The 12858-nt window shown below is 49.2% G+C and overlaps 1 protein-coding gene across 3 annotated transcripts in view; it reads left to right on the top strand.

Moving 5' to 3' along the window:
• Nucleotides 1-12858, top strand: part of FLDH (NAD(P)-binding Rossmann-fold superfamily protein) — a 132493-nt gene that overhangs the window by 96061 nt on the left and 23574 nt on the right. For all 3 annotated transcript variants that reach the window (XM_086797497.1, XM_086797495.1, XM_086797494.1), the window contains one exon: nucleotides 3254-3559. In XM_086797497.1, coding sequence (XP_086653623.1) covers nucleotides 3254-3559 — 306 coding nt within the window. The remainder of the gene's footprint in view (nucleotides 1-3253; nucleotides 3560-12858) is intronic.

Raw genomic sequence — 12858 nt, 5'->3', positions numbered from 1 at the left:
GAAGACGCACCAAGTGGGCGCGGATCTTGTCCTCCACGTGTCGCCACTCCATCCGAGTGCGAGAGTAGGCATACTCTGAACTCCATCGATTACAATGAAGGTATCTGTAAGAGGGGGGGAGGGGTTCTACAATTGAGTTATGAAGGAACGTAAAGAGCAGCACCTCCAAGTTGGAGGACACCAGTTTCCCGTCCTTATCTCTATGGCTTGAGCCTCCTAGCTTCATCCGAGCTAGGGGCCAGAGATGAGTGAGCACGTCAGTGATGCACAGATCATGAACAGGGTGTGAAAGATCTACTACATGTCCGTGGATGGCGGCAGCCATCGACTCCGAAGCCCACTTCGTCCCCGGGGCTGCACTCCTAGGAAACGAGAAGATCATTGCACCACTCTGGCGTAGATGGTGTGGAATGATGAAACACCACACAGATCCGAATGGGAGCCATTGTCTCCTAAAAAATATTAGTTCCTTCCACTGGAAGACATCGGAAGAAACTGTAATCCACAAGGAGCCCCAAGATCTTGGGGGGCCCACTTGGGGACTTTGGTGGGAGAGCCCTCACCAGGGAAGTGGCGATGGTCATCTCTACCGACTCAGAGAATCGATGAGTCAAACGGTGGACAGAGCTTGTCGGCTGCCTCCGCTTTGGATCGGGTGCTGCCGGAGGGTGGCGGAGGGAGGGGGAGTGCGGGCTTGGAGGAAGAGGACGCGGCATGGGAGGCTGCTATGGGAAGAGTCGAAGGCGAGGATGGAGGATGAGGAGGAGGAGGGGGGGGGGTGGGGAGGCAGAGAAGAGGGAGATGGGAGCAGTTGGGAGTGATCCATCAGAGAGGGAGGGTGATGGGAGGGGGGGTGGGGAGGCAGAAAAGAGGGAGATGGGAGCAGTTGGGAGTGATCCATCAGAGAGGGAGGGTGTTGGGAGGGGCTCGTCGGGGGTTCAGTGGGGCCAGTTGGCATCACTAGAATCTGAGAATGGGAGGAGTCGTCTCGGCGAGGTAATGGTGCCAAACCAAAGGGGCCGAAGGTGGGACCCTCGCAGTGGTTGGAGGGGGCCCATTGCGCCGACGGGTGGGTGTTGCGATAAATACTCGAAACGATTCTCTGGGAGAGCTGAATCCTCCTGTTCTTTGCTAGCCTGGCACGTGTGGCGGTGGTGCTTGGCTCTAGAAGTCGGCAGACGACAGCCTTGGTGCAGGCCAATGGTGTGCCACTCTCTGGCAACAAAGTCGGGTGCCATGGGTGCGGGGGACTACTAGAGGCGGTCTCTTGGACTGGCACTGAGGGCAAGCTCTGGTAAGGTGTCCCGTTTTCTTGCAAATGAAGCATTGGCCAAGGAGACCTGAGTACTCCACTCTCTGTAGGATGGCTCCCCCTGAAGACAAGGAAGGGATATGATGTGAGGCAATACAGATGCAAAGGGATGGAATCCTAGCCGCCCGTGCGAGGGACGAAGCAGAAGTGGGGGGGAATTCCATCACTCTCCCAATGGTTCCACCAATCACCGAGAGATGAGGAAGGTATTCCTTCCTAAGGCCTAGGAAGTAGACTATCACAGGAAGCCTGAAATGCTTGTCAGTGGGTTGGATGTAGGGTCGAAGCCGTGCTGCCACCTCGCAAAGAAGGCGTGGGCCATACGCAATGCGACAGAGCTCAGTTGCTTGATGTTATTTGACCCCGCAGGCGAGCCAAACTCCATTTGGTAGTAGCTGCGCCCCAAAGGATGAATGTTTGTGATCTTTGCCAGGACTCCAAGGAGGCTAGCCTGTAGAGGGATCTGTGAGTTATCCGCGTGCTGGGCGGCTACCAAGAATCTTGCACACTCTAGTGGAGGCCTCTAGAGATGCACCTGTCGTAGTGAGGGGCTGGAGGTCCGCTTCTAGGGAGGATAGGCAAGGGACGATGGCCTCAGTCGGGGATGATGAAGTGGGTGCCATGGAGTCCTCCTGAGGGGTGAAGATCTGGAGGGGCCGAGGCTTGCCGACTGAGAAATACCATTGAGGGTCCGGCGGTCTGGCTCGTGAGAGTGGTGGTGGGCAGGGCAAGGAAGCACATCTATATTGATCCAACTCAAGCGATGATTACGGACTCTTGGAGCCTCTGGTTATATGATGGGTATCCTATCAGATACTTGCACTAGGATCCCGGTGAGTGGGAGTGGAGGGATGCTTTTAACCCTAGGAAAAGCATGCCCTTCTTTAGTTACACTGCGCGGAATGCCAGACACTTGTTTCTGAGACATTGGGAGGCTTATGGGATCACCCTTGACTGCATTGGGAGGATTATGGGATCACCCTTGACATTCAGGGAGCTTTTTGGCGGAGCTTGTGGCGCTCATACAGGGAAATGAAGATCTCCTCTTTTATTTGGCTTTCTCTACATGGTGGCCTTGTCACCAACCAGTGGAGATTGGTCATTGGCGCTAGCCTAGCTTGTCCGAGATGTGCAGGAGCTTCAAGAAGAGTTTACCATTGCTTATGGGAGTGCAGGGATGCACAGAGGATTCAGTCTGCAATAGCACACCTTTTTGGAAGGATGATGAGGGATGCCTACATTTGTTTTGGTGCTATTGTTTGGCTGACACAGTCAGGCCTGCAAATCAGGTTTGAAGGGAACCCAGGGAGTGGGTCAACAGTGTCATCTTCCGGACATGCCAGAGTCATATTACATACCTCCAGCACAGAGATTGGACACTGCATGTGAGATCATTGCTAGCTTGGCATATCTGGAAGGCTAGATGCATTGAGCCCATATCGTTGCTAGCATCACAACCTGGCATATTTGGAAGGCTAGATGCACTGAGGCGATGGAGGCCGCTTTGGTTTATGATATGCAGTGCATTTGCAAGATCTGGTGTGATATTGTCCACACGCTCATGGCCACATGGGCCAGGATTCAGGGATCTTTGAGGCCTGCAGAGAAAACGTGGCCAATTCATGAGAGAATGGGATCATGGAACTTTTTTCACTCTCTCTCATATGGGGCCTTGCTGGCAGCACAAGGCACCCAATTGGTTGAGATTTCCCCTTTGCTTGGTCGGGAATCTCCCGTCTTGTAAATATTTTTCATACTTAATAGAAGTCTCTTTTCGGGGGGAAAAAAAAATCAATTTCGTGCACATTTCAAGGCTCAAAGTTTCTCATCAAACAGACCTAGTGCTTTCTTTATTTGGGAAATTTCGTGTTAAGTATTGGTTATAGCAGTAGGAGAGCACATGATTGCAAACCTTGATCTGTTTTTCTCTGTACTGAACAGATTATTGAACGTTGTAGTGGACGCTTGCCTGGCAAACTTGGAACAGGAAAAGACCAATTCTCTTTTTGTCATGTGGATGATGTTGCACAAGGTTGTATAGCAGCAATGGAAAAAGGAAGGCAAGGGGAGAGGTACCTTCTTACAGGAGAGAATGCTTCTTTCAATGAACTCTTGGGTCTTGTTGATAGTCTGAGAGGACAAAAACCTTCTCAGTTTCAAATTCCTTTATGGTCACTGCAAATGGCTGGCTGGATTTCCGTGTTCTGGGCAAAACTCACAGGATACTCCCCAATTATCAGCTACCCAGTATGTGTTTTGTTTTGGTTCTGTTTCCTAGTTTTAAGAGACAACATCGATATCAACTTGTGCGTCAAATTCAAACCTTTCAAGGTGAATGTTATTGAATTAGGCCATCTTAAAAATCAACGAGGGTAAGTCACCAACGCTCCAGAGTGCCTACGTTATCACTACAAACTTTTCCTTGCTTTTTCAATTATGCTTTTCCTGCAGAAGTAAGGTAAACAAAAATTCAATTAACCTGGTATTGTTAGAGCATTCCCAAATCTAATCATCACGACACTTTTTTACAGTGATAATTTGCCCAAGTACTGGTAATAATCTTATTGTGCACACAAACAAAACAATTTGACATGTATCCTTTTACAGATTTCCTTCTGCATGATTATGGCTCTCCTGAGCATAGGGCTGAAATAGTCGCATAATTGCATTTCACCTTGCACCTCAGATGGACATTTATACAAGAGAGAGAGAGAGAGAGAGAGAGTTGGGGGACTTACCTGATCACTGTTAGTTTACCTGGTGTATGTACAGTAGAACCTAAGCTAAGGTGGATGGAAGATATCCATGGTGTGTATGTAGAGGCCTTCTCGAAGTCCATCAATTAGGGTTTGGTTTGACCAACTCCCGGAAAGCGAGAATTTGCAGGAATTCTCGCCTCGTCGCACCACACCATCAAGTCAAAGTCCCCAGACATGACCTTCCGAAGAAACTGGCAAATAGAATACGTGGTACACCTGCCTCAACTTGACCCCTCATTTAGACAAATAACTACTTGGTTTGGGAGAGTGGTTCCAATGGTGGAATAATCATCTCTAAAAGAAAAAGTTGAGGATTCGAATCCCAATTTCTCTCCTCTGAATTACGAGAGTGAAACAAGTTTCTGTCTGCTCTTCGGTTGCTGTCACATCCTAGAAAGTGAAGAAGCTGTCCACAATGCTCCTATCCTGGATGAAGCCAGACTGGGTGCCATGAGGAAGGTTTGGAGGTGGCCATCGATAGCTTTGCTTGTATTTGGTGCAAGCAGGGTGATGAGCTGTTGTTGCCTTATCTCCAGCCGATCTTCTTCTTATTGGGGATTATAGCCGGTCTTGAGGAGATCCCAATGCTGCTGGAAGAAGAAGGTGACTGGGACCTGGCCATTTCCTGCATGGAAGGGCCTGAAGAATTTTCTGTAGCTTTTCAGTGACTCAAAGAAAGAGCTTAGAGATGAGGGAGGACAGCCCTGGTGTGGTGCTAGAATTGTTGTTCAGCTTTGTCCCTCTCCAAGGGAAGTTCGGATCAGCTGTAAGAAATGTTCAGTGGTGGAAATCTGAAGCGATGGCTCCAATGCGTGGTGGGTCCGACTCCACTCCGATTGGGCTTCGGAGAAAGCAGAAAATGTCCTTGTGCCAGTGGTGCGGGCCAGTGGAAGAGAAATGATTCCTAGTTATCCAATCCCTTGTCCAAAAGGAAATCAAGGTCTTACTTGTGTGAACCCACTCATGTAAGTGTGGTAGCATGTTTGTGTATAAGGCTATTAAGTCCGGTTCTGTGTGAAAGGCTATTAAGCTTGAATGTGTGTGTGTGTGAGCATCCTCTAGCAAAGGAGTAGGCACCCACTTATGTGTCTGTCTTTGTAAACCACTTCCTAGAGGGGTATAAATAATATCTAGATATTTGTCTATGATGTGACATAAGCAGTGATGTAAGGAGGGGAACCTTTGTACTTATAAAAGGTACATATACTTCATTGAAAATTAACCAAGCAACTATCACATCATTCTTGACTTGTGTACTTCTCACTCTCTCTAGCTCTCTCTCTCTCTTTCCCTCTATCACTGTTGGCTCCAACACCATAGCCATGCTGTCATCTATGAGCCTCCATAGGTAGCTGCTCTTCTCTTATTTTAACATGGTATCAGAGCCATATTTGTTAGGGTTTCTGCTCCTGGCATTCTCTCCTCCAAATTGAGTCTCTACTGAAGCATCTCCATACGGTATCTCCTATGCCATTCAGAGCCACTCGCACCACATATGTCCAGGGTAGTTCTATAGCTGCCTACTAATGGAGCCACCTACTGCCCACTAAGCTGGCCCTTTCAGCCTATGGCGCCACCGCTCCACTAGCTGTCCTAATGCCCATCCAGCCAGCACTAGTTTGGCCTTGCCGTCCATTGCCTGCCTTAAACCGGCGCCATCGTCTCCAACTGTAACTTGGTTGAACACAATGCTAATCAATACTCTTAACTACACCAAGATTTAATGGACATAAGGGCTTAATGCATTACAACATGCTCAATACAAGAAGTAATTTGCTGCATTGACAAGAGACACACAATGAGTCGGAATGGCCGGCCCCTCCCTCAAATAAAGTATATTGATCTTGGGAGAATCAAGTACATAATGTCATGGCCATTTATGACCAGATTTCCATGCCAATGCAAATGAATACAGTATTGCAAACAATGTGGTTATCGGTGTAGACTTGCAACTCACACTACCCTCTCAAGTGCCCATGTTCCCTACCATCTCCTCTCTATTGTTTCACCAACACATGGTAGCAGCAATTTGCAAGAGAGCACGTAGGACAAGAGAACACTACACAGGGTATGTGATCTTGGAATCCGGTTCTTTCCCTCCTGCTACTTGCTTCCATATTTAAGCATAAAAGCTTAGTCTTCTTGGTGGAAGCGCTTGAAGTGTTGAAATCTTCGATTTGTCGCAATCCTTCGTGACAAAAGTCTTTAAGAGGATGAAGGGAACCTTGGGAAAGCTTCCCTATGGTTCAACTTGAGAAAGGAAGGCTGAAATTAGGGTTTTCAGCAAAAAGACCAGAAATTACAACAATAAAGAGAGTTGTTTTACTGAATTTCAGTCATTGGAAGTGTGTGGGAGAGTATATAGCACTTGGAAACACACTTGGAAGCTTGGAAAACACCCTAGCAAGCTTGGATATGGAGTTTGGAAGGAGAAAATGTAGAAAATACAGCCAAAGAGGCCTCATGAAGGAGGCGCCTACCTCTAGAGAGAGAGGGAAGAGTGAGATGGTGAGTTGTCCACTCTAGGTTTCAGGTAGGTGCTTTGTGGTGCAAGCTAGAACCGACACATGGCTGGTTGCTCTCTTTGTACAAAGGGATAAGGTCTCGGCGGTGGGCATTGGGTTTTGTCCACCTCGTGACATTAGTGTGTGTGCGAACACAGAGCTGGTCATAATTTATAAGTGAGTTTTGGTCGCCCAAAACTTAATGAAGTGTGTACATACTCACTTATAAATTAGTGTTAACTCCTAAGGCTAGGTTTATGACCAATACTTACCACTTGTCACATGCCACATAACCATGTGAGCAAACAGTTTCACACGCACGGTTCACGGGTAGGCATCCCCTTACCTAGAACTACACATTGGTCAAGGTAGCATGAAAACAACATGCAATTTCAATTGTAAGCAAGCACATAAAGATGCTATGCAATGCAATGCAGCATTGGTATGGACGAATCCCCGTTCATGGGACTATACCAAAATAGACGTGCTTCAAGGCAAGTACACGAGATACCAGACCCAATGGAACACCAATCCACCAGGCATTTCCGGGCATGTACACAGAGGCACAAGTCCCAACGGAAAGCCAATTCCACAGTATCACATGAGTGGCATCAATCCTCGGCATATACAACTGCCATGGATGCCAGTCCAATATACATACATGATGAGAAAGCACGGGTAGACCAATTGGGTGGCCAAATGGTGACACCAGCTGATGTTGTTGTACCTTAGCCACAGTGCCACTCAGAGGAGTTGCCGCCTCCAAGCTTGTTTGGCACTATCCACGACACTAGCTTTGTTTGCAGCCGTCAAAATTGACAAATCAAAAAGCAGCCTACATAAAAAACGACATATGTGGTAGTACTTGCACAAATCAGAAGAAGGTAAAAAAATCAATTTGGACCTTTTTAAGAATCAACCTTTTGTTCAAAAATTGAAGTGCTTTCATAAGAGAAATTTTGGGGCTTTATCCAATTTCTACGAAATCCTGCTTGATCAAAGCATTAATCTCAACTCTATTGGAATTATCTGAGTCTCAGGGGTGTAAGGTTGTTTAGGTCTTGTCCAGTGTGAACACCCTCTTAGGTGTAAATGCCCCTTATTAAGGGTTAGGTCAGAGGATAAGGCCTTAGTATCCATAAATACATTGTACATGGTGTGGGTATTATCATTCTCAATACAATCATTATGTTCATGTGCAATCTCTCTCTCACTTGAGTTCTATTGCATCTCTCTCTCTCGCTCTCTCTCATCCTTGTGCATCTCTGCCATGGCTTGAGCTCCATCTCCTTTCTCCCTCAAGCCTCATCTCTCTCCACCACACATCATCATGGTGAAGCTGTTTCAACTTCCATAGCCTAGACCTCTGTGTTTTTTATATGGTATCAGAGCCATGGTCATCCACAATGCTGTGTTTTCATGTATGAGATTTCACCACTGAGCCTTGTGTTTTTTTTTCTTTCCCTCTAAGAGAGGCGAAGTTGTGATGTGTTTTTACAAACCCTGCCTTTTTTCCTTTGAAGAAACCTCAGTGTTTTGCCTTTGCTTCGTTGCTGTGAACTTGCAACCATACCAACACCGGGAGACGTTGTGAACCTCCACCAATAGCACCACCCTATTTGCCGCCTTCTGCCAAAGTCACTGCCAAACTAGTGGTGGAGCTAATAGCCACAGAGTGCCATAGCCGGTGCCTCCCCCTCCTCCACTTCCCTCATGTTTGCCACCTCTATGGATCGGTGCCCTGCACAAGCACCACTGCCACTTTCAAGCACTGTTGTCGGCCGTTTATGCCACCAACTACATGCGGTCCAGCGTTCTCTAGAACACACTAACGTTTGCAGTTTGGCTCTCTGAACGTTGCTTGTTGGCCACCTTGTTACCTACATCCTGGTTCTCTGGACGCCACTGGAGGTTGCATTTTTTAGCCCCTCTTGTCTAGGTTGTGATTGTCACAATCCTTCAGAGTTGTGACATGTGGAAGGATCTCCAGGATGTTGTCTTGGGAGTATCTAGGAGCATGATGGACTCACTTATGGAAGGGTGGTAACCCTCATCACGAGCACAGATCAACTGGCACAAGTCGTGTGGTTTTTGGGTAGGCTCAGCACCCACCCCAACTTGGCGAGCAGTTGAGGCTTTCCAGTGAGTCTCGAGGGGCACTCCAGTCCGATACCTCGGCTGCCAGGTTGGCATTGATATCTCTCCCTCCGCTTCTTCTGAGTATTCGGAAGAAGCTTCTATATTGGAGCTCGGCGAGGCTACCTCTTGCAGGCAGAGTGGTGGTGGCGAACTAGGTACTGCTTGCCACCATGTGGTACATCACCTCGTGTTGGGCCTTTTCTTGGGCTTGTATTGGCTAGGTACAACGTTTGATTCGGAACTTCTTGTGGGCCGGAAGTAATGGGAGGCCAGCCAAGGCCAAGGTGGCATGGAGAGTGATCATTCAGCCACGTAGCAGAGGGGGGCTAGGTCTCATTGATCCAGCTTTAAAGAGCCGTGCCCTGTTGGGCAAGTTGATTGTCAGAGGACTCCAACCCGATGGTGAACCTTGGAAGGATTTCCTCTTGGGCCGGATTTCAGCCCACACTCCGAGCCTTGGAGGCCCGTGGCCGCAGAGCACTAGATGGATCTTCACAGAGATGCGAACACGTGGTTTTAGTCCTACCTTTGAGGATAGATTTGCAGCCAGTCTACTTTGTGCTGGGGATCATCTTAGGCCAGCCCTCAGACAGATTGTTCCAGCGGCCTCGGAGGAGCAGCTTCGGCAGCCTTTGATTTGGAACCCCTGATTTGTTTACCTAGTGGCCACATGCTAGGGGCCTGACCGCACATATCCTGGGGCGCCTTGAGCATGGGACCAGCCAGGTCTCTTGGAGATTGGGTTGCACACAGGCAGTTACCGCAGGAGGAGCAGGAGAGAGGCCTGACGGGGATCCGGGGAAGAGACAGGCTCAGCATCGACATTGTCTCAGCTATTCCTCCGGAGTGGCAACTCCTATTCCAAACCTAACCCCCCCGATATGGCTAGGTGTGTTCACCAGACACGATATTCTCATGGCGGTCTATGGAGTAGATGAGGACAGTTGTGTGCCCACTTTTTTTATTGGATTACATGGTAGATTAGAGAGATCAGAGCACCCCTTGGAGGATTTCGGAGGCTGCACCTTGTAGAGGGTGAGGGTGATTGGTTTTTGGGCATGTGTATGGCACATAGATCCAGCACCGACCAAGGTGGCTAGGGAGAGATTTTGGCGGTTATGGATTTGGGAGTGCCGACCTCTCACGCGGTTGCAGTGGGACCCTAGAGAGTGGACGTGGCATTATCCCACAGATCGGGTGGAGACTCTGGATGCCCCTTTCTTTGCATATACAGCCAGGCTCGGCCGCAGGATCTAGATGTCGGAGATAGATGGCACATCGGCAACAGCAGCACACTGGCAGTCTCAGGGCCTATCACAGCACTTCCTTTTAGATTTCTAGAAGAGGCTTTGGGACAGCTTTCGGCCGAGGAAGATCACTCTCTTCCTCTGGTTGACGGCACACAGGAGTTTGGCAGTGCGTACTTGGCTGGCAGTCGAGGGACGGCCAACAGCTTGCCCGAGGTGCGCTGCCCGAGGTGCGGCCACCCCCAAGAGTCTTAGCGACATTGCCTTTAGGATTGCCCGAAGGCTCAACAGATTTGGCAGCGGATTCTCTGCATCTTTGCTATGGACAGGGCATCGACCTAGATTATCACTTGGGGTACTGTCCCTTGGGCCACCGAGGCTAGAGTGGTCAGGACTTATGAAGAGGATGGGGGAGGCCATGCCCTTCAGGTCTCCCACCATCGTATTGCAGCAGGACTAGTCACAGCCTCACCTGCAGGTGTTTGGCGTCCAGGCTCATGCCAGCGTTGGGAGATTTGCAGTAGCATAGGAGCTTGGCACATCTGGCGTGCTAGAGGTAGCAAGGCCATCAAGAGTACCCACACTCCGCCGGCTGAGACCATCAGGAGCATATGGCTCGACATCATTCACACCCTCCGCTGTGAGTGGGGGAAGCTGCAGGGAGGTTCTGACCGCATGCGGAAGCGGCGGAAGCCTTCTTGATACTTTGGAGGCCTTGCCCTTTCCTCATTGATAGAGGTGGTGACCCCATTTGGCACTACAGACCACCTGTGTGGTTGTTTCCCTCCCCTCCCCCTTTATGGGATAACCTTCTCCTCCTAGAGTGGCCAGCCGGAGAGAAGCATCTCTCCCCCTTATGATCACTTGTTTCCCACCCTTATATGAGGCGAGTTTGTATTTAGCCCTTCGTTGTTGTACTTAGCCCTTTGTGGCTGTTTTCTCTTTAACTAATTGAAGGATCTTTTTCCTGGGAAAAAAAAAACAAAAAACCAGCCACGAAGGGCTAAATACAACCATGAAGGGCTGGATACAAACTCGCCACCATGTACGGGGCGGGGATCAAAGAATCAAAAGAAAAGATGCACTTCTCCTCTGACTAGCCGCTGTGACTAGCCGCTCTATGAGGAGAAGGCTATCTCATACAGGGGGGGATAACCACATAGGTGGTCTGTAATGCCATGTGGGATCACCACCTCTAGTTGTGAGAAAAGGGCCAGGCCGCCAGAGCCTCAAGAAGGCTTCTTGCCGCTTCCGCATGCGGTTAGAGCCACCCTGCAACTTCCCCCACTAGCCGCAGAGGGTATGAATGATGTCGAGCCAAATGCTCCTGATGGACTCCGCAAGCAGAGTGTGGGTACCCTTGATGGCTTCATTGCATCTAGCTCTCCATATGTGCCAAGTTTCAATGCTATTGCAACTCTCCCATCTTTGGCACGATCCTGGACTCTAGTGATTAGTAGATGGGATTGGGACTCTATTGCCAAAATGCGAAGGAGAGAGACTTGAAGGGCTAGCCCCCAATCTTTCTCCTCATAAGCCATGACATCCTCACACCTTGTGGCCGAAGCGACAGTGCCCCATGAAATGATATGGGCCAAGGTCATATCCATCATGAAAATGCGGAGAATCGGTTGCCAAACCTGCAGAGCCTTTGGGCAATCCCAAACAACTGTCGCTCAGACTCCTGAGAGTGGCCACACCTCGGACAGGCTGTCGGTCGACCACCAATGGCCAACCACGTGTCAACCGCCAAGCTCCTGTGTGCCATCAGCCAAAGAAAGAGGGTGATCTTTTGAGGCTGAAAATTGTCCTGGAGCCTCTTCCAAAAATTTGAGAGAAATCTCTATGAGAGGCCTTGTGAGATGATTGCCAATGTTCTACTGCTGCGGCCTAGCCACACTGTGTATGTGAAAAAGGGGGTATCCAAAGTCTCCTCCAACAGCAGGATCACGCTAAGTCCACTCTCTAAGGTCCCACTGGAGGCGCGTGAGGGGTCTGCTCTCCCAAATCCATAGCCGCCTCAGTCTCTCCCTAGCCACCTTGGCCGGTGGGGGGTCTATGTGCCACTCATGTGTCTAAAATCCGATCACGCTCACCCTCTGTAAGGTGAAGTGATTGAAATCCTGCAAGGGGGGCTCTAATCTCTCTAATCTGCCATGGGGACCAGAATAAAAAGTGAGTAAACCACAACCCTCATCCACGCCATGGATTACCAATGGAATATCATGCCTAGAAACACGCCTAGACACTATGGGGGGGTTGGCTCTAGGATAGGTGTCAGCCACTCCTGGGAAATAGCAGAGTTGATGGCAAGGCTAAGTTTGTCTCTACCCTGGATCCTTGCCCGGCCACCTTGGCCCTCTTGGCCTCCTATCGCTACTGGTCCACAAGAAGTTTCTGATAAACTATTGTACTTGACCAATGCATGCTTGGGAGAAGGCCCAACAAGAAGTAATGTACCACATGGTGGCAAAAAAGACCACATTCGCCACCACCACTTGACTAGCTAAGGAGAACCTCACAGAACTTCAGTACAAAAGCTTCTTCAGAATGCTCAGAAGAAGAGGGGCGAGTTGCTGCTCCGGAGAGATATCGATGCCCACTTGGCATCCCAGATAGCGGACTGAAGTGCCCCTTGGGATCCATTGGAAAGCTTCAATGGGGAGGGGGTGTCAGAAACAATTGCTCCATCCTAGCCACGCAACCTGTGAATACCATCTCTCTATGGGGGCCTGCTATCTTAAAGAAGTTCCTCGTGACTCTATCGCCATCCTGGGTCCAAAAGGAAGTGTAAACCCAGCGGGGCGTGCTATGACAGATTCCACCATGTATCCAAGAGATAGGAAAATAGAGGGAGAGAGTAGGGTTTAGAGAACTTTGCACAAGACACACACACT

Source organism: Cibotium barometz, chromosome 66, assembly GCF_041138505.1.
Source record: "Cibotium barometz isolate CiBa-2024 chromosome 66, ASM4113850v1, whole genome shotgun sequence".
Classification (NCBI taxonomy): Eukaryota; Viridiplantae; Streptophyta; class Polypodiopsida; order Cyatheales; family Cibotiaceae; genus Cibotium; species Cibotium barometz.
Note: the sequence above shows the minus strand (reverse complement) of the source record. Positions and strands in the feature narration are given on the sequence as shown.